Source organism: Ambystoma mexicanum, chromosome 2q, assembly GCF_040938575.1.
Source record: "Ambystoma mexicanum isolate Mex_15411 chromosome 2q, UKY_AmexF1_1, whole genome shotgun sequence".
NCBI lineage: Eukaryota > Metazoa > Chordata > Amphibia > Caudata > Ambystomatidae > Ambystoma > Ambystoma mexicanum.
In genome coordinates, this window is record NC_090924.1 from 57462003 (window position 1) to 57480992 (window position 18990).

Genomic DNA, 18990 nt, shown 5'->3' on the forward strand with positions numbered 1-18990 from the left:
TAAAGGAGCACCTTAAATGGTTTAAATATTGAGAAGGTGGGAGTTGAAAAAAGAAGTTAGAAAATGTTTTTTAGGCAAGGACAGGAAGTTTAGGATAGACCAGTGAAAGCAGTGGAGGAGGGCCGAGTTATGTGTGAGGAAATGGGTATGTTGTGAGGCTCTTTCTAAAAGGGGTGGTGGAGGATGTGGGGAGGTAGGCTGATCCGTGCCCAGCGGGTAAATGTTTATTTTTGTGTGCATGTGAGTTTGCAGAGTGGTTGTGTATAAGATGTTGGCTACCTTGTCTGGGTGATTGGTTCCCCTGTTCACTATGAGTAGGCCACTATGAGGACAGAGTTCCCCCATTCACTAATACTAGGCCAGATTCTAGACATCCTTCTTACAGGAAAGTGGCATTGTATGAATAACCCTTTCCAGGACCCCCTCCCAGTTGCTAGATGATTTCTTTTTTTTTTTTAAATACTACAAATACATATTGTTGCTCAATTCTTATGCCTCCGGGTCAAACATTTTCTGTTCTCGAATACTTCATTTCCTGGCCATGCTGGGCCTGCATATTGTACTGTGAAGCAGCACCAGACGACCATTTGAGTCTTTAAAAGGTCACCAGAGCATGTGACGTTCTTCACCTCCCCACGCATTTTATTTTTTGCAAGGATCAGGTGAACCGTCCACCACTTACTCCTCCGTTTTAGCTTGTTGTTCCTGCATGGGATTTGCTTTTAGTTTTGACTTGTTATGGGAGCTCAGTTTGAGCACCTGCATTCATGTACAAGAGTTCTCACTCTTAAGGTGGTTTTGCTGTGGACATCACTTCTGCGAGATGGTTGAGGTGGTTGAGTGATCTCCCAGCTGTTTGTTAAACCTCCATATTTGGTGTTCTGCAAGGAGAAAGGTGACTTTGAGAGGCAGACTACTTCCTGCCCAATGTTTTTTGTCATTTCATCTCACATAAGATCAGTCTTCCTGTGTTTTCTTCTGCCTCATCCGTCTACGATGGAGCAGTTCCATCGGATAGGCACTGTGCAGTGCCTTCACTACTGTGTCTCTTGGACGAGGGTCTTGAGGAAAGATTAAGCCCTTTGTGCATTACATGATTTATGATGCAGACAGGGCTGTTACCAAATAGACCTCGTCAAATGGAACATTCTCTGCATCTCCCAATGTTGCAATCTGGTAGGAATTATGTGCCTGAGAGTCACTGGGATCATTCAACCAGATGACTGGCTGCTATCTCTCCCCTGCAGAGGGGCTCCCTGTCTTGGACACTTGTCAAGGAGCTTCATGAGCTTTGTTGCATGTATTTGCTAATTTTTACTGGCTGGATTCCCTTTCAGGGCAGGGCGCTTGCTTTGGCCGGGCAGTGCTCCAGAGTTTACTGGTGTAGGTGTTGGTTTTCCTGCTCTCGTCCCTTCTCCAGATTTCTGTACTGTTATGGGAGTCTATTTAAGACAGGGTTGTCCAAGTCCTGGCCTCGAGGGCCAGATCCATGTCAGATTTTCAGGGTCTCCCACATTAATATTCATGAGAAATTTGCATACAATCATTCTGGATGTATGCACATTTTTTCTCATGAATATTCTTGGGGATACCCTGAAAACCTGTCTAGTTTCTGGCCCTCGAGACCTAGAGTTGGACAACCCTGATCTAAGAGAACAAATCTGTGAGGAAGGAATCCATTAGAAGAACAAATTGCACACCTCTTGATAATGTTATTTTGGATGGATTAATCCTTCCTCCCACAGATTCCGTTGTGTTCAACGGCTAAACCTCTTCTGTTCTACATCCCTGAGCACCTTAGTGCAAAGGGGAAGGGCGAACTGTGGATGCGGCAACCCCCTATAAACTAGGCCCAACATTATCTCTGGGCAGAGGCGTTGCTAGGGGGGGGGGGGCTTAGAGGGCTATAGCCCCGGGTCTTTTGGTTGTAGCCCCGGATAGAATCTCAGGGGCTACAACCAAAAGGCTACCTAGCCCGTGTTCGACAGTCACGACATTAGCGTAGCCCCGGATTTTTCCCAGACCTAACACCCCTGTGTCTGGGATCTGGGTGTGCAAGGACACAGGGTGGAGCCACGATGCAACCTCCGGTAGCTGAAAAGGTTTTTGATTACAGCTGGAGATAGACTTTCTAAGATGGGTAGTTGACTGGAGGATGGACTAATTAGGCATTCATACGCAGGGGTTGTGAAGGAGGATCCCCAGGCCAATAACACCCGATCCGGCACGCCAGAGAGGGTATGACTGCTATTAGCACCCAGGTTACCAATCCGGTAACCTGGGGTGCTGAGAGCATTGTGTTTTGATTGAATGAATGGGACGCCTTGTGTTGTTCTGTTCGTTCAAACAAAATACATTAGCAAGATGGCCGCCACGGAGCTGGAAGACTGGGCTCCAAATGGAGCCCCTCTTCCATTTCCTTGGCGTCCAGCATTGACAACGTGGGGAGGCAGCAGCGGCTGCCACTTAAATAGGGTAAGCGGGGGGTTAAAAGAAGGGAAGGGAGGGTGGAGGGAAGATGGCAGGGCGGGGGAAGCAGTCATCGGGTTGCTCTGAAAGCTAGTTTAGATCGGTAGTTTCAGCCCACGTTCCAGGTAAGTAATTTGTTATTCTTGAATATGGAGACAGGAGATGATTGTGACAAATTTGTGTGTACAGTTCCATGCAATACGCCATTCTTGTGGCATGTTTTGATATAAAACTGTTCTAAAACTGGATCCTGTTCTATAATGGATCCTGTTCTGTAACTGAATCCATCATGCTTGTTTTTTCTTAATGCTGATGTTTGATATGCTATTGGCTGTGGGACTCAATGTTATTTTGGGACAATGACTGGAAGGGAGGGGTTGGTGAAGGGCGGGGGGGGGGAGTTCAGCCAGGGTCACTCGGGATTTTGGCAAATACTGCACATAAGTGACACTGGAGCTCTAGCTAATTAAATAGTATTTGGCAAGAGGAAATCTAGGGCTATGTGCTTTTCACGAGGAAGAAGGGCACAAAATGTGCTTGAGGCACTTAAGATGACTCAAAGAAACATTCATAATGTTCACATGCCTTATTAAGAGAAGCTAACCTAATCACTGTGCTAATATTTCTAATGCAAAATCTACGAAGTTGGCCACTCTGATCTTTGCCGCAAGTTGGCACCCTCTGCCCACAAAACCTATGGTTATCTCAGAAGACGTACTTCTCTAATCTTACAAAATACACCGCTGCAATGACTACCCTTCTCCCCCTGTCATCTTCAGTCATGCAGGTCTACATTAATTGACATTAAGCTCTATGCTAACACTGCTGAATGACTTCAGCAAGCATAAAGATCTAACCTAGTAAAACTAATCTAAATGGATGGCAGTGGCCTTCTAGCTCATCCTTCCCAATGATTAGACTGGTCTCTCCCAATGGGACTGGTAATTGAGTTGCCCACACCCACTGCCTTAGATGGTTGTGTTCTTGGTTCATATTGGAGACCAAATTACAATGCTGGGAGGCTGTCATCCCCTGTCACCACCTATTGGATTAACATTCACTGGCACCAATAGCTGGGCTGAACCTGCTTTTGTGTTTTAGCAGCGGAACTAGTCTGAGCACAATCCTCTATTTACCTGCATTTGGTCTGGTGCTACATACTGTCACTGGTATATGGGTTAATCCTGTCCACTCGCTTTTGCACCATTTAAGCTACCTGTGATATGGCTGTGTAAAACAGCTCACTCATGCTAGGTGCAGCTAGACCCTGCCGACTTAAGTGTACAGTTGTGCAACCTGAGCGTGCAGTTATGACCAGAGTAAATGAAGTGTCCCTCCCTACCCCACCACACCCCCTATAAACGCCCTGCCCTCCCACCCCATTTCTGAGTAGTTATTATGCACCTTGAAGATTTGCATGCCATTGTATTTTGTTATGCTGGACAGGATTGTGCCCTCTGAAACTGTGTTGAGTTGCACCATTTGAAGGTTTTCTTTTACATGGCCCTTAAAACCAATTGTGGTTTACCTAACAGATGTGCATCTATTTTGGAAATGCTTCTAATGAAAAATACACAATTTCTTTCTCAGGAAAATGCTTACAATATCTTTGAAATTCCAATCTTCATCTGCATGGGAGCAATAGGTAAGAACATCCACCTCATGCAATGTCTCAATGTAAATAATGCCATTTTAGAAGGGTTGCAAGGGAAGGGTCTTCGTTTTTCAGCTCGCCAATCTATTGCAATTTTGCTGACTTGTTAGTGAACCTGACCACTTTTTTGGCGAGTAAGTGTTAGGCAAGATTATCTTTTTGTTGCTTTTCTCCCATAAACCTCTATGGGGCACCCTTTCTTGTTGCTTTGTTTAGAATCCTGTCCTGACTTTTGTGAAGGTTAGTAAAGCTTTCTGTTTTACTTTCCTTGTCTTTTTCCTCATTCTTATGGGGAACTGATTAGTCCATAAGACTATCAGTACTGAGAGACTGTCTCTTGTGTGCAATTGTAACAAAGCAAGAATTTCACAATCACTTAAAGTGAAGTGTGGTTAGGAAACTTTGTCTCCTTACCTTTTTTTACAATGGCTTTTTGGTTACTTTTACAGTGTGCTTAGGATGAGCTCATGGCGGCAGCAGCAGAGATTTTCCCACAGTGTTATATACTTGTTAGTCGTACATTTTTGCATTTACTCGAAAGGGCTGCTAAGGGTGGCTTGCACCCTAAGATGAGTGCCCCAAAGTTTTTGCTTGTCCTTTAGCCAAATAACAACGCAGTCTGTCTTCCTGCCATCTCAGGTCAGGAAATGCCATAGATGGAATGCCCTTTCCTATGGAAAGCGGCAGCTTTCGCGGGCAAAGTGGAGGTTTGAGTGTGAGCTTGGATGTGGAGGCTGGGAATGTCTAGTCCCAGTACACATCCAGGTTCCTAAATGTCAGTTTCTGAGCAGCTGTAGTGGCTAGTGGCTGTCCATGATTGAATGGTGCAGATCCTAACCATTGGTGGACCTGGGCGATCTTTCTGTCCAGACCTTGGATAAAAGGAGGACTTGTGCAGCCATTCTTGATCACCATTGGAGCCAAGTCCTCTGCGAAGAAGAGCAGCCTGTTGACTGCTGTAGGACGACGGCTGCAGCTGACCAGCACCAAATCCTGTGAACCCCACTCCTCCATCTGATTTCAAGTAGAACCTTGTCTATGCTTCGACCCCTGGCCCAGTGGGAACAACCAGTTTAAACCCCTGCCCAAGGATCTGTGCTTTGTGACCCACAGACATCCGACGTTTTCTCCTTTTCTTCATATGGGTGTTCAGCTGGAAGGTGTCTGGATCCGATTCCTAAGCACTGTCAATTCGAAACAAAATCCTGCGTTCAAAAGTGACCTCTGCACCCGCGACCCCTAGGCCTTCCTCGACCGGATCAAGCACAGAAGATTGTGTCCCCAACAGATTTGGGAACCTCTGCATTGGTCTCTGCAGAAATTTGAGTCAGGGAGGTAAGATAACATTCCTTCGCCGCGTTCTCCATATGGTTACATGGGTGCAGAATCTGGTCCTTAAACTACTTTCCTGACTTTTGTCGGTGGAGGCCTGGTCAAGGATCCCTTCCTAGGCCTATCCTACTGACTGTGATTGAGTTAGCTTGCTAACCTGAACTTAAGTTGCATTTTTGACTTTTTGATCACCACTGGCATCATCGAAACAATTTAATTAACCTACCTGTGAAATCTAACTGTGGAACTGCTGACTTTAGGGCAAAAGGCCCCAAATCATTTTAAGTCAAGGTTGTCCAATACCAGGCCTCGAGGGCCAGAACCATGTTGGATTTTCAGGATACCTTTCATTAATATTCATGAGATAAATATGCATACAATGATTTTAAATATACACATTTGTTCTCCTGAATATTAATGAGGGATATCCTGACAACTTGGAAGTATTCCGGCCTTCGATGTCTGGCGTATGACAAACCTGCCTTAAGTGTTAGAATAACCACAGCATAGCTCTACCAAGTGTCTATCCTAAAGTTAATGCATCTGAGTACGTACCTGTGTTATACTAGTTACTGAATCAAATCCTTTCTTTCTTCCCCTAAGGGTGAATGTATAGATCCGTTTTATTGTAAGTGTGTGAAAATATTTGACTAGAGGTTTTACTTGCTTGGTGTGCATTTTAAAGGACTAATAAATCATTGTATATTTGTGTACTTGCTCTTATTATAGTCCTAGACCACTCGCCGCACTCCTGAAACTAAATCTTGGCACTCTGTTAACTTATCTTGATTGAGTTTGGCTAGGCTTCAGTATTTATTTCATTTGTAAAGCGCACATACACCCCGGAGGCATTGAGGTGCTGTTGCAGGTACATGTCAAGCAGGCAAACATAGTCATTTCAATATCTCCCTATGTTAGGCAGAAACCTGTGCAGTTCCCTTAGGGACCACTGCAAAAGGCTTAGGACTACAGGTGTTGGCAGTAAACCCAATTGGTAGCAGTCTGTACCACCCAGATTTACCTGGTAGCTGTGGCTGAGCAGCCAGACTTCTCTCAAGAAGAGTTAGACAGTATATAGAGTATACAAAATAGGTACAAAGATACAGTAGTACAAGCAAACACTGACCAGAGCTTTGGTATAAAAGTATATAATTATTTATTTAAAAAAACACTTGTAAAATACACTAACACTAATATGGCAAGCAAGTGCCAACACAGTAACTATCAATCTATATATCAATCTATATATCAATCTATATATACATCCCTGATTACTTATTGAACAAGTCTTAGTTAAATACCACTTATTTGCAGACAGAGGTGAGCGCTTAACCTAAGATGGCACTCCAATAAGTTAGTTAAAAAGGGAGGGAAAAGGCAGGGTTAGGAAAGTACACAATACCAACACTTTTAAAAGAACCACAGCAAGTCAGGAAAGGCAGAGTCTACTGTAGGCAAGAAAGTTCATAGGCCAGGCCCACTCTTGGAGAGAGCCAGGCGAAATGTTTCCAAGATCACACAGTTGAATTATACTTTAAAGGTCTTTGCAGATAGTTCAAAAAGAGTTGGATCAGTTCAGAGAAAGTTAGTTAACAGGTCCCAGGTCACCCCAGGATAGAGAGTCAAGGATTTACGGGACACCTTGAACAGTCTGTTGCAAGGGAGAAAGCTCCAGCGGGGGCAATTGTTCCTGGCAGCGGTTGCAAGTCGGTGCTTCGTCCAGGGGAAGAGAAGATCTCGACGTGGAGGAAAGCTGGAGGTCGTTGCCCTGCCAGGGAAGAAACCAGCGGTGGAGTTTCCCGGTTAAAAGGTACTACCCTTTTATTGGCGGTAGTGGTGAAGCGTGGCTATCCGGCTGCCGGGGTGCTTGGCACGGGCGATTCGACCACAAGATGATCCAGGAAGGCGAAAAGAGGGCGAACTGGTTATCCCCACCAGTTCAAAGGAAGAAGACTCTCCGGGATGAAGATCTTCTTTGTCGTTGGGAAGTGGTGAGGCGGTTCAGCAGGGCTCCACCGGTGGTGTCGTCGTTGCAGGTCGGCTCAGCTTCTCCCTCTTCGGATTCTTTGGCCCTGTGGCGACTTGAAGTTCCAGTGCCGTAAGCCCTGCTTTTATGCAGAAAACCCCCATTCATCAGTCCTAGCTGTCACTCAAACATGGTAAGTGGTGAGCCGGGCGGCTCACCACTGGCCAATCACATAAGAGTGTGACTTCAGTTGCCGAGGCAACTCAGTCCAGGGTGCCTAAACCCCCCCCCCCGACCCCTTCCACACATCCCGTAGACCCAGACAGAGTGGCACCACCTTTGAAGTGGAATAAAGGGCTCGACTTGGTTAGAGTTACAAAAGCCAACACAGATGCCATTTTGGCACCGAGTTCTGGCAAAAAATCCCAAACGGTGAATTAATATTTAAGAAACCGGCGGTATGTTTGAGGCTATGCTAAAAAGTGGTAGCCTCGAACAATGGGAAAATCCCATAGGAATATATTCGCGAAAGAATATAAAAAGTAGTATCCACTGCCACCAGCCAAAACTCGATCAGGAGGGACTGGACAGTGCCCCCCTCGAACAACAGACCCAGGGGCAATCGAATTGCCCCTACCAGTACGTCCACAATATGATGGTTTGTACTGGTTCTGTTCACAATTTAGGACTAGTAAAGCCAATGGTGACTTTACATGCCCTGGGAGACAGTAGTCAGTCCCAGGGTGCGGAGTCTATGTTTGAGGGTCACTGACACCCCTGTGTTATTGCATGGAGGGTGCTGTGTAACACATATACCAAAAACACATGAAGCCCTATGGAGTAAAAGACCCCATAGCCCATAAAACACATTACAAAGTCAAAGGATATCTCAAATCATGTCTAAAAGTGGGAGAAAAAGAGTCTCACTCTTAGCAGGAGAAAAAGATAAACCCCAAAAATCCAGCAAAGCTGCTGGGGGACTCACTAGGTTTGGGAAATTAGCCTATACAGATAATTCTCCCTAACACCCTGTTCACCATAATATGCTGGATTCCCAAAATCCACCCCCAGGTAGATTTTGGAAATCCATTTCAGCATTAAGGTCTTTTTAGCCTCACACCCCCTTGCAACTTAATGCGTTTTGGAGGCACTTTTCAATACATAATACCACCAACTGCTGAGGTACCCTTTATCCCAATGAGGTTTATTGTGTAACACTACTATCTTCTTTTAAGATATAGTTGCAGATGTACCCTGTTCACCCTTTCCTCTTACAGTTTACACACTCCTGCGCAACTTTACTTTTTACTGCAAGGTAGTCATTTAACCAGTTTAGTGGCTAACCTTTTTGTTAAGCCTTTTATTTTCTGCTCATTGTCTTAGTTGGTTACCTTCCTCCTGCACATGCCCGCTGCAAGAACTGGCTGGACCATGAGAATAGGACTTTCTGTGCTTGAGAACTGGTCTGGACTGGGGTGGGAGTTTTGATGTGATATGATGTGGCATTTATAACTTGCCTGCACACAAGTGTTTCTAGGCACGACACCCTATTCCACATCCAAACCAGAGTGATGTCATGGCTGTACCTAAGCTGTGTGTGGGTGGACCTCCAATCTCCATAACCGAAAATAGGCCCACCTCTTAAACAAGTGCACAGGTGTCTGGAAAGAAACTTTATTGTACAGACGCCCGGGAGGGGATGGATGCGTTACGCTCACTTCGTCTCTGCGGAGGCGTTGCAGCCCTCCCGGGGGTGAGATCGCTCGGGTCTGACTTAGCCCTCTGCACTTATGTGGTGACTGGTGGTAATAGGTGATGCTGCTCGGGACTGCTCCTGCGTGGAGAATAGGGGGCGTGAGTATGCCAGCTTGTGCGCCTGATCCCCCTTCCAGACCCCTTCTCCCAAACCGTGGTACCCATGGGATGCGCTGTCCCTGGAATGCTCACCTGTTGATTAGTTTTGGCGAGCACTCAGTCCTGCTGCTTGTGGCAGGGGCACTTGTATGATCTGGACTGAGTTCCTTCACTGGTCCCTTGCACGTGGTAATCCAGTCCTGCTGCGACTAAGCCACTATACTAGAGGTAAGTGTTCCTGTTTGCCTTTGTCTGTTTTTGTTGTATTGTAAAGTTTGACGTCTTGTATTGCTGTCCGTTCCACTTTTGATGTTTGCTCTTTTGCTTTCTTCCCTTGCAGGTGATGTTGCTGGCCCGGCAGAAGCTGCAGAGCTCGAGGCGGCAGCCGGAGGGAATGAGGAACGAAGCTGCCGTGGTACAGTAGCTGGTAAGTTGTTAACTAGGGGGCACACGGGGTTCAAATGGGCGTGGCCCTAGGATGGATGTTCTAAACTTGTCTGTCTTCTTCACAGGGTCTGAGTTCGTGGATGCGGATTGCGGTGCTGCGGCGTCTGGATCAAGATCACTGGATGTCAGGAGATGAGTCTGCAGATGAAGCACCTGTTTCCTGGAGGTGAGGATGTAGGAGAATACCTGGTTTCAAAGGTAAGTAAACTGGTCCAAGCGGCGGTGAGCGTCACGTTGCACGCGAGTGCACAGTGATGCAAAGCACCAGCTTTAAGGATGGAGCAGCTTATATAGCTCAGCTTCTGAAGCCACGCCCACCAGGTTCCGCTTGCCTGCCACACCCGATGAGTCGGCACATGAGGATGTTCTCTGGAATAAAGGCTTTCAGCTCCTGGAAAGTTCTTGTAAAAAAAAAAAAACACTCCTGCACTGAAATAAGGTGTTCCTGCTCACATCTCTATATGAGCCTGGCGCCAAAGGCACCAGGACTGAGTCCAGCCAGGGCTCCTGTGTTTATGGGTCCCAAAGGGACATAAGTGAGTCAAGTGACCCATTGCCCCCATCACTAGATGGGTTAGTTTGGGGACGGGTAATAAAACTAGTGCAAGGGGTGCTTAAGGGCAGACGACAAAATGGTTTATGGGTTTCGATCTGGTTCTTAGGAATGCTGAGGATGTGGGCAGAGGCCATGCATGCTGAAATGGTAGTTGGGATTAGTGTGAAATGAGGACTCCAGCAAGTCTGGGCAGATACGATGCTTCTCGCCAGTTCAAAGGGAACTTGTTTCTTTCTCTCACTCCTCGTATTGTTGAGGTATACTTGGAAAAGCCATGTGCATCATAACCAGGGTTAGAGGTCCCCCACCAGTTGGAACTTGCAGTCAATTAGGATTGTTTTGTGAATGTGTAACCATGTGATGATGCCACAACCTACTACCAAAAAAAGATCCCAGAAAGGGGTGTGCTGTAAATATGAGATAATGCAAATGTCTGTTGAAAGGGGATAGTGGTTAAATAAATGTATCTAATGAGAGTGTGGGAACTGAAGGGGATTAGATTGCTTTGTATAGGGTTGACCAATCATGTTTGGTGGGTATGACTTTGTAACAAAATATGTGGGAGTATGCTAACTGTTGCAAAATGCATACAATGTGAATCTTTGTGTAGTTCAGAGAGACTCGGGTTAGTTTGACTCTACAGGGTCATCCTGTCATGGCCACAGGCCCCAGAACACAAAAACCACACCTACCAAGTGACTAGACTTCCCTTGTTACTGAAGAACAGGCTCCCATGTACTTAAAAAGATTGTCTTCTCTGCACAATAGTACCAAGTTGTAAAACCCTTGTCTGGCCGCAGCTGGCCATTTGATGTTATCGCAGCTGCCCGGTTGCCGTTTAGCTGCCGTCCCCCAGCTTTCAACCTCACTCAACCAGCTTTCTGGGTTACACAGAGTTTCTCGCCAACCCCCAGGTTTCTGAGGCCTACACAACCCCTAGCTATGAGGGGACATGCAGAATAGAGAGTCATGTATTCCTTGTTCCCCAACTGTCCCAAACATAGCTCCCTGTATGTATGTATATTCAAGACTACTGCATCCCCTCACAGTAGCTTCTCTATCTGCAAATGTCCTTCCTTGCGTGCGCATATGAAGCTCCTTGCTTCGCATCTTTAGGCGCTGCGTAGCACGCTAGTGGACTACATCGTTTTCATATTGCGTCGGCAGATTTGTCATAATGTTGCTACCTGTATGCAATTCTAAAATGCATCAACTCTACACAAAGTAACACTAATGGTAACACTCGTCCCATTCTAATTGAGTACACTAGATACATGCTAAATCGTAACATTGCGTCAACATCGCAGTCTGTCCAGTCACCAATATGCCATGCATAGCGCAAACCACTCTTTCCCATTGAGACCATTAGTGATGACCCAAACGGCTCTATATCATGATTGAATAACCACTCATGGTTTGAATGTTCCAGGTCCTGTGATTGGTTCACTGGGATCACACCTAGTTTAGGTTTCTACATGTCAGGAGGGGATCTGGAGACATTCAGGCTTCACTACTGGAATGAAGAATCCAGAACACGAGGACAGAGTGGAAACTGCTGCTGCATGTACTGCCAAAGCCAATTTCTGGAGAGTGAAGCTCCGCCCTATATTGACCATGGGAGGCCTGCATGGTGTCTCCCTCCCTTCAGACATTGGGAACAATAAGTTCACATTTTTGAAGATGCTTAGTTTCCTCTCCAAACTTTAATGCGTAGGTCTGTACCAGACCTGCATCATCTCGAGCAGGGACTCCTCTGTGCTGGGGTAACAAACTGCTTCCAGTGCTGTGCACCTTGTTGAAGGACTTAATTCTAGGACTAAATCTCAGAGGCTCTGCAGCTCCTGCACTCCATTAGGTAGAGGGGCTTACCGGAGGTGAAATACTTTGTTCATTCTCACCATCCTCTGAAGACCCTTGCTGAGTTACCTAGACTACTTTGGTCGTCTGCTGCTTTTTTGAGATACCTTTTTTTCATGGGTACTGAAGCATGCATGTTTCATCAAAAGCCTGAAGTCCGGGAGACCATCAGGTAGCGCAGACGACATGGCTGCCTGTGAGTCTTCCTTGAAACCCACACAGGAATGGCTCATAGCAACCCAGCTATCCTCAAGAAAAAAGTGAAGGAAAGCAGAGGGGAAGCGGCTGACAACCAGAGGGCCAAATCACAATCATAAGTAGTAAAGGCAACCATCCGAACACCACCCGGACCGGCACACACCCGGGAGGCCTCGGCACAGTGACCATGCGGAATCAAGCACGTAGGCAACCCTGCTTGGCGTGGGGCACAGTGAACTGCCGGGGAGAGAGGCCGTCTCAATAAAAGCAGTGCGAGCAGAACCCCTGCATTCGCAAACAAGGCATAAAGACTGCGATTCAAACACACCGTCGGGACTGGTCTAATAAGCTGGCACAGAAAGGGTGAGAGGAGCCGCAGCCCGGAAACATAACACGGGGAGTGCCCCACAAGAGGTTAGTACCCTCCAGCACAGCGAGAGAAAAGAAGTGGACACAACACACACGCAAGCGAAAACGCATTATCAATGCCATTTAAAAACCCAAAAGCGCACTTAAAATCCCCACAGTAGCCCTCCTCAACAAGCTACCTGAGCGTTCCTACCCAATTACAGACTGCAGCAAGTGCAGAGAGGCACACAACACGTTCCACGCAGGACAGGCTTTCCTAATTCATAGGCCACCTTACACAAAAGGGAAAAACTAAAAAGGCATCCGGGGACAAATGAGTAGAATAATTAAAACACAGAAGGGGGGTCCCCCAAATGAACCACTAAGATTGATGATTCAAACGCCTGGTCCTTGCTAGGACCAGGCCATAATTGATAGACTTATAATTCGCCTCAAAGACGGAACACAAATATATATAAAAAAACTCCATTTATTTTTTAAGTAGGCCATGGGTCCTACATCATAGACCATAAAACACTAATTCAATCTGTTTTTAATTATACATATAAAACAAACACTTATATCAAGTTTAAAATTTTCGAGAACCATGAATTAACTCTAGTGACCTGTAACCCAAATCTAACATTGCACATTAACAAAGTTATTTACAATCATGACATTTATACATGTTTGTTAGTAGAATGTCGGACAACAAAACATTAACATGGACCGAATACACATCCCAGGTCTACATTTCCCGCTATCTAAATTCTTTTTATTGGATTTAAAGATCTTTTAACATAACGGTACTATGTACTATACCACATCCACCGAGCTCCATCTTCCCTTGGGGTCCTGAAGAAGGCATTGTTATCTATCTTCTACCGAAACATCCTGCTTACAGTACTGTGGTATTAAGTACATCAACACGGCTGGGTGTCTACACTCGGGACGTAGACCCGGGATGTGTAGTCGGTCCATAATGTTTGTTTTAGCTATGCAGTAATGGCACATACAGTATTTGTTATCTATTAGATAGGGTCAGCAGTACAGGACTAGACTGTGCATCTCTCAAATTGGATGGGCCCAATCGTCTAGCCATCCGTGTGTTTGTCAATATTTCACTGTCACCTACCCGCAACAAATGGTGTTTGTCCTTTTGTTGTCTGACATTCTGCTAACAAACTTGTATAAATGTCATGATTGTAAATAACGTTCTGTTAATGTGCATTATTAGATTTGGGTTACAGGTCACAAGAGTGAATATATGGTTCTTGATAATGTTTGTCTTGATATGTTTGTTTTATCTGTATAATTAAAAACAGATTTAATAAGTGTTTTATGTTGTAGGACCCATGGCCCATGTAATAAAACATTAGTTTTTTACATATATTTATGGCCGTCTTTGAGGCTCATTAGAAGTCTATCCATTATGGCCTAATTCATAGGCCAAACACCTGGGGCTTAACAATTGTGGAGCGACGCTTACCTTAAAACACTGCACGTCAGCATTAGAGCAGTCCCCAGCTACAGGGGCACCTGAGTACAAGGACCCAGTAACCAAAGCAGTCGCAGGCGACTTTTCAGGGGACTGGCAAGCACCAGATCCAGTTAAAACAGTCTGAATGCCCAGCGACCTGGACCCAACGATTGCACATTAACTGCAGAGGTTTTGCCACACAACTCCAGGGATGCAGACCCCACCCCCCACGGAACTGCCAATTATACTGGGAGGAGACCAAGAAACCTTCACAAAGGCAAATGTCCGGCTACTTCTAGAAGAGAACAGATTGATAAAGAGCAGTATGGCAACAGTGATAGCCCTGCAAAATAGTCGACAAAATCGGACAAGGTGGAGACGCTGGAGAACTACCAGCAGTCGACTGACTTTCTAGAAATGAAAGCGGAGGGGCGCTTCTAGGACTTGGAGCAAAGAAACTTGGACCTGGTGGCCAATGTGGACGACCTTGAAAACCGCAAAAGCAGGTCCGACATATGCCTAGAGGACCTGAACGAGCCTCTGAGCTTGGAGAGGCAAGTGAAAGCCCTAGTCAACTCTGCTTGACACCCCCTAACACTAACTGGAGTTCGACAGAGTGCATCGGGCGTTGAGCCCCCAAACGGCCTGAGGTCACTCCTAGCAAAGTGCCATTACTATAGGCATAAGATTGTGCAGCGGGCAAGAGAAAAAGACCACATTGACTTTGAAGACTCTCGTGTCAGAATCTTCCCAGATTTGTCAGCAGTCACTTTAACCAAAAGGAAGGATTGTCACCCACTAATTAATTGGCTGCATGAACAAAAGGTCAGTTACAGATGGGGTTTCCCCTTCGCGCTGTCCTTCGAATATTACAACGAGGAATATCGGATAGTCTGTGCAGAAAAGGCACTGTGTGTCAGAGATTAACTTCGGGAACAAACGAAGCAGAGATGGAGGAACGTGCGTCCTCCTCAGTCACCCAGAAAACCATAGGGGCCCCTGGCCCAGAAGGGGGCATGCCAAAGCTCCAGAAAGTTAAAACGTTTCAACACGCCATGATCTGCTGAGAACGAACCAACAGTTACTAGCAGCAGACGATCGTGCTCCCAACAGACACTGAGACACGTCACGGCCTCAGAGTTAGCAGATTCTTTTTTTATTTATATATTTTTTAAAATAATTTTTCTATCTTTCTCCTCTTTTTTGCCTGGTGAAACCCTGCTGTAGGTCCGAATTGCCAAGTTCATCTCAACAGAGAAGCTCCTTCAAGGACTTCTTCTTCCTTTTGAGTTGGTGGGACCAATCAACTCGTAAGCCACCTGGATGCCATTCTCAAGGCTGGTTAGGATTAACCAGGGAGAGGGACACCAGCTTGTGTGCTTGAATTACAGCTACTAGAACTGAAGTAACTCCATCTTGTCAACGTTTTCAGACGATCCCGTGCAGTGCAGGAATCCCGTGACGTCCTCCCTCTTGTCCCCATGACTGAGGCTCAGGAACAGTGAGATCTGCAGGACCTGCCAGGAAACAACGTCTTCAGCTGCATTTTGTTCTTCATATTAAGGTACCGTGCCAACCCGATTGAGAGAACGCCACTCTCGCGGTGAAAGTTTGTGTAACTTTCCCAACTTGCAGGCCTAATCAGCTTGTGACCCAACATATGATTCTTTTTCACCTAAACTACTTCTGAGAACTTTTGCAAAGACTTTACTGCTCTTTGCAATCCAAGACACTAGTCCACTGACTTTGGCCTATGCCTATTGAACTGAATTGAGTCCTCTTGTGAACTGAAACTATTTGCACTGCCTAAGAAAGTATTTATGATCTATTCTACTTAACGTGTGCCTTTTACTACCATTGAAAGTAACTGAAGTGCCATTTTGCTCCTATTTCAGGGGAACCTAACTTGTTCAGTACTGAAGTGTGATTGTGTATAATATTAAGTTGCCTCCTTCTAGTGAATGTTTTCTAAATAATTGTGTAATTAATAAGTCTTTTACCAAGAAACCTTGAGTATAAGTGTCTACTTGAACCACTGTGATTGAAAGACCTCTGTGTAACCTCTTGTACTGCTCACATTCACTCTTGAGATATGCCTGGCTGCTCAGCTCGCTACCAAAAACTGTGTGGTACAGACTTATACCAAAGGTTGGTTTGGCTTACACCTGTAGTCCTAATTGTATTTGGTGGTCCCAGAGGGTACTGCATGCAATTCTGCCTTAACATTGTGCTCCTCCAGAACCATCAAGGACCATATTGACACCCATGGCCGATTTCCGTAATCGCTCTTTTGCCACTGGAACGTTGCCCTGTTCCCTTAAGCACTCTCTTGTGCACCCACTCCTCAAGAAGCTGTGTACCGATCCTACCTGTCCAGCAAACTATTGCCCAATCTCCATCACCCCTTTCCTGGGCAAACTCTTGGAAAAGCTGGCCATGTCCCAGCTTACTCTCCACACTGAATCTGTTGTCTCCCTGACCATCAGTCTGGCTTCAGAGCTGCCAGAGGCATGGAAACTGCTTTCCTGAACACCCGTAAAGACCTGCTCTCTAAACTTGATTCTAGCATTCCTGCTGTCCTAATCCTCCTTGATCTTTCCTCTACTTTCAACACAGTCGACCATGGCATCCTGATCAATCGACTACGGGAGAACCTGGGCATCACGGATCAGGCCCTGGAGTGGCTGACCTCCTTCCTCTTGGACTGCCCATCCCAGCTCCAACTTGGTCCCTTTCTCTCCACCACCTCTCTCTCTCTACCTGTGGCATTCCTCAGGGCTCTATCCTTTCACCCTGGTTTTTCAACCTCTACCTGGCCCCCCTGATCTCGACCTTCTCTAACTTTCAGTGTTTTGTGGATGACACTTGACTTTCCTTCAGGCTCCTCTCCTCTCTCATTCCCAACTCCTGACTGTCTATCTGCGATTTCAGGATTGGTGCGCCTCCAATGATCTCTGCCTTAATGCCAATAAGACAGATATCCTTCTCATTGGGACCCCTGGCCCTGCTTTCCCTCTCACTCTTGCCGCCCAGCTTAGGCCCTCTTCCTTCGAGACAATAAAACGTGGTGTCATCTTCGACTCCCCTCTTTCTCTCCTCACATCTCGGACGTCGCCAAGAATTCCCATTATCAGCTGCACCTCCTCAAAGGGACTCTTCCCTTTCTCACTTCCCCCCCAGAAGCTCACTGTCTCCAGAGCCCTGTTTCTCTCTAGGCTGGACTACGGCAACAACCTCTTTCTCAGTCTGCCTTCCTCTACCCTCCGTCATCTGCAACTAATCCAGAACAGGACTGTGAGACTTATCCTTGGCCTCAAGCTCAGGGATCGTATCTCTCCAGCCCTGAAATCTCTCCACTGGCTCCCGGTGGCTGCAAGGAACAAGTTCAAGACCCTTTGCATTGTCCACAAGGCTTTCTGGTGTCAGGCCCACACTACATCTAATGCTCTCTTCCAAAATACCTTCCTTCTCAAGCCCTTCCCCCTCTCCCCCAGCTTCCTCCAACTCTCTAATGGTTAGACGCTTCTCTAGGCAGAGAGTCGGGGGGTAGATCTCTCCTATGCATGTACCTCCCTCTGGAATGGCCTCCATGCCCCTCTCAAACTTGAGTGGACCACCTGAAGTTCTGGCAGCAGCTCAACTTTCCTCTTCTCTGCTTTCTCTCTCTCCCTCCCCTGCTGACCTACATGTCTGCTGTACCGACTGGTTGCTTGGTTACGCCCAGAGTCTCACTGAGTCCAGGCTCTTTCTTGATCAGTCACCCTTGTACTGCCTCCGGGCCTACCACGCTCTTAGGGGCTGTAACTGTAACCCTACAGTCCCTTGTTGTTCCTGCACTACCCAGACCCGTGCTGCCCTGGCTGCACTTACTCAGAGCATTACTGCCCTGTTTTCCCCTCCCCTCTTACTTGCACTTACCCCCTCTCTTTCACATTGCATTTCTCGTTCTTACACTTGCACGATGTGATGACACAAGGCCTAGTAAGATTGTGTCTTGTCCTCCCTCTGTCTTGCCGTGCCTAAAAACAATTGTGTGCAGGTGTTATAATTGACTTGTATCATATCATCATTTTATCACAGATGCCCAGAAAAATATACAATGCTGCAGTAAGAAACAGCTAGACTGGCAGCATCTACATGCCAGTCTAACCAGGTAATTACACTTAGCAGGACTGCTTGATCAGAAATGCGCAGTTAAAAAACAGTCATACCAAACTGAGGAATGACCAGACTGGCTGCACCAAAATGCTTCTCTAGCCACTAAATCCACATATCATACCTGCTTAGACAAGTAGTGGCGTAACACCATTGAGTTGACAGGGCACTAGAATAGTCTAATTAAAATGTGTAAAGAAGTTGGATGCCCCCACACAAATAAGTTTGCCCCTCCTCCACTGCCCTTGAAGTTGGTCCTATCCCAACATTTGAAGGATTATCCCCCTCGAAATGTAAGTTTTGTTGCGCCCCTGAACACAGGCACACACACCATTCACCATATACACACATGCACACCCAGCCATCCATACATTTGTGGGGACCCTTTCACCATAGAGGCACACGCACCCAGGCACCCACCTATACATTTAACTGTGCACCCTTTCACCATGCAGGCACACCCAGGCAGCCACCTAAACATTTAAGTGTACACCCTTTCAAAATAGACTCACACGGACACGTCATGGGGTTGAGCGGAGGCCTATTACTTCAAAAAGAAATCGCATTTTTTTCCAAGTCGCTGACTTCATAAAGAATTTTTTTCTGTTGCAGAAATAATTTCTTTATGAATACAGAGTGAATTCAAAAAGAAAGATTTTTTAAAAAAAAATGTT

At 46.1% G+C, this 18990-nt stretch overlaps 1 protein-coding gene across 2 annotated transcripts in view; it reads left to right on the plus strand.

Annotated features, from left to right (window-relative positions):
* CLCN7 (chloride voltage-gated channel 7) overlaps positions 1-18990 on the plus strand; it is an 823350-nt gene that overhangs the window by 340205 nt on the left and 464155 nt on the right. For both annotated transcript variants that reach the window (XM_069646815.1, XM_069646816.1), the window contains one exon: positions 4060-4114. In XM_069646815.1, the coding sequence (XP_069502916.1) occupies positions 4060-4114 (55 nt within the window). The remainder of the gene's footprint in view (positions 1-4059; positions 4115-18990) is intronic.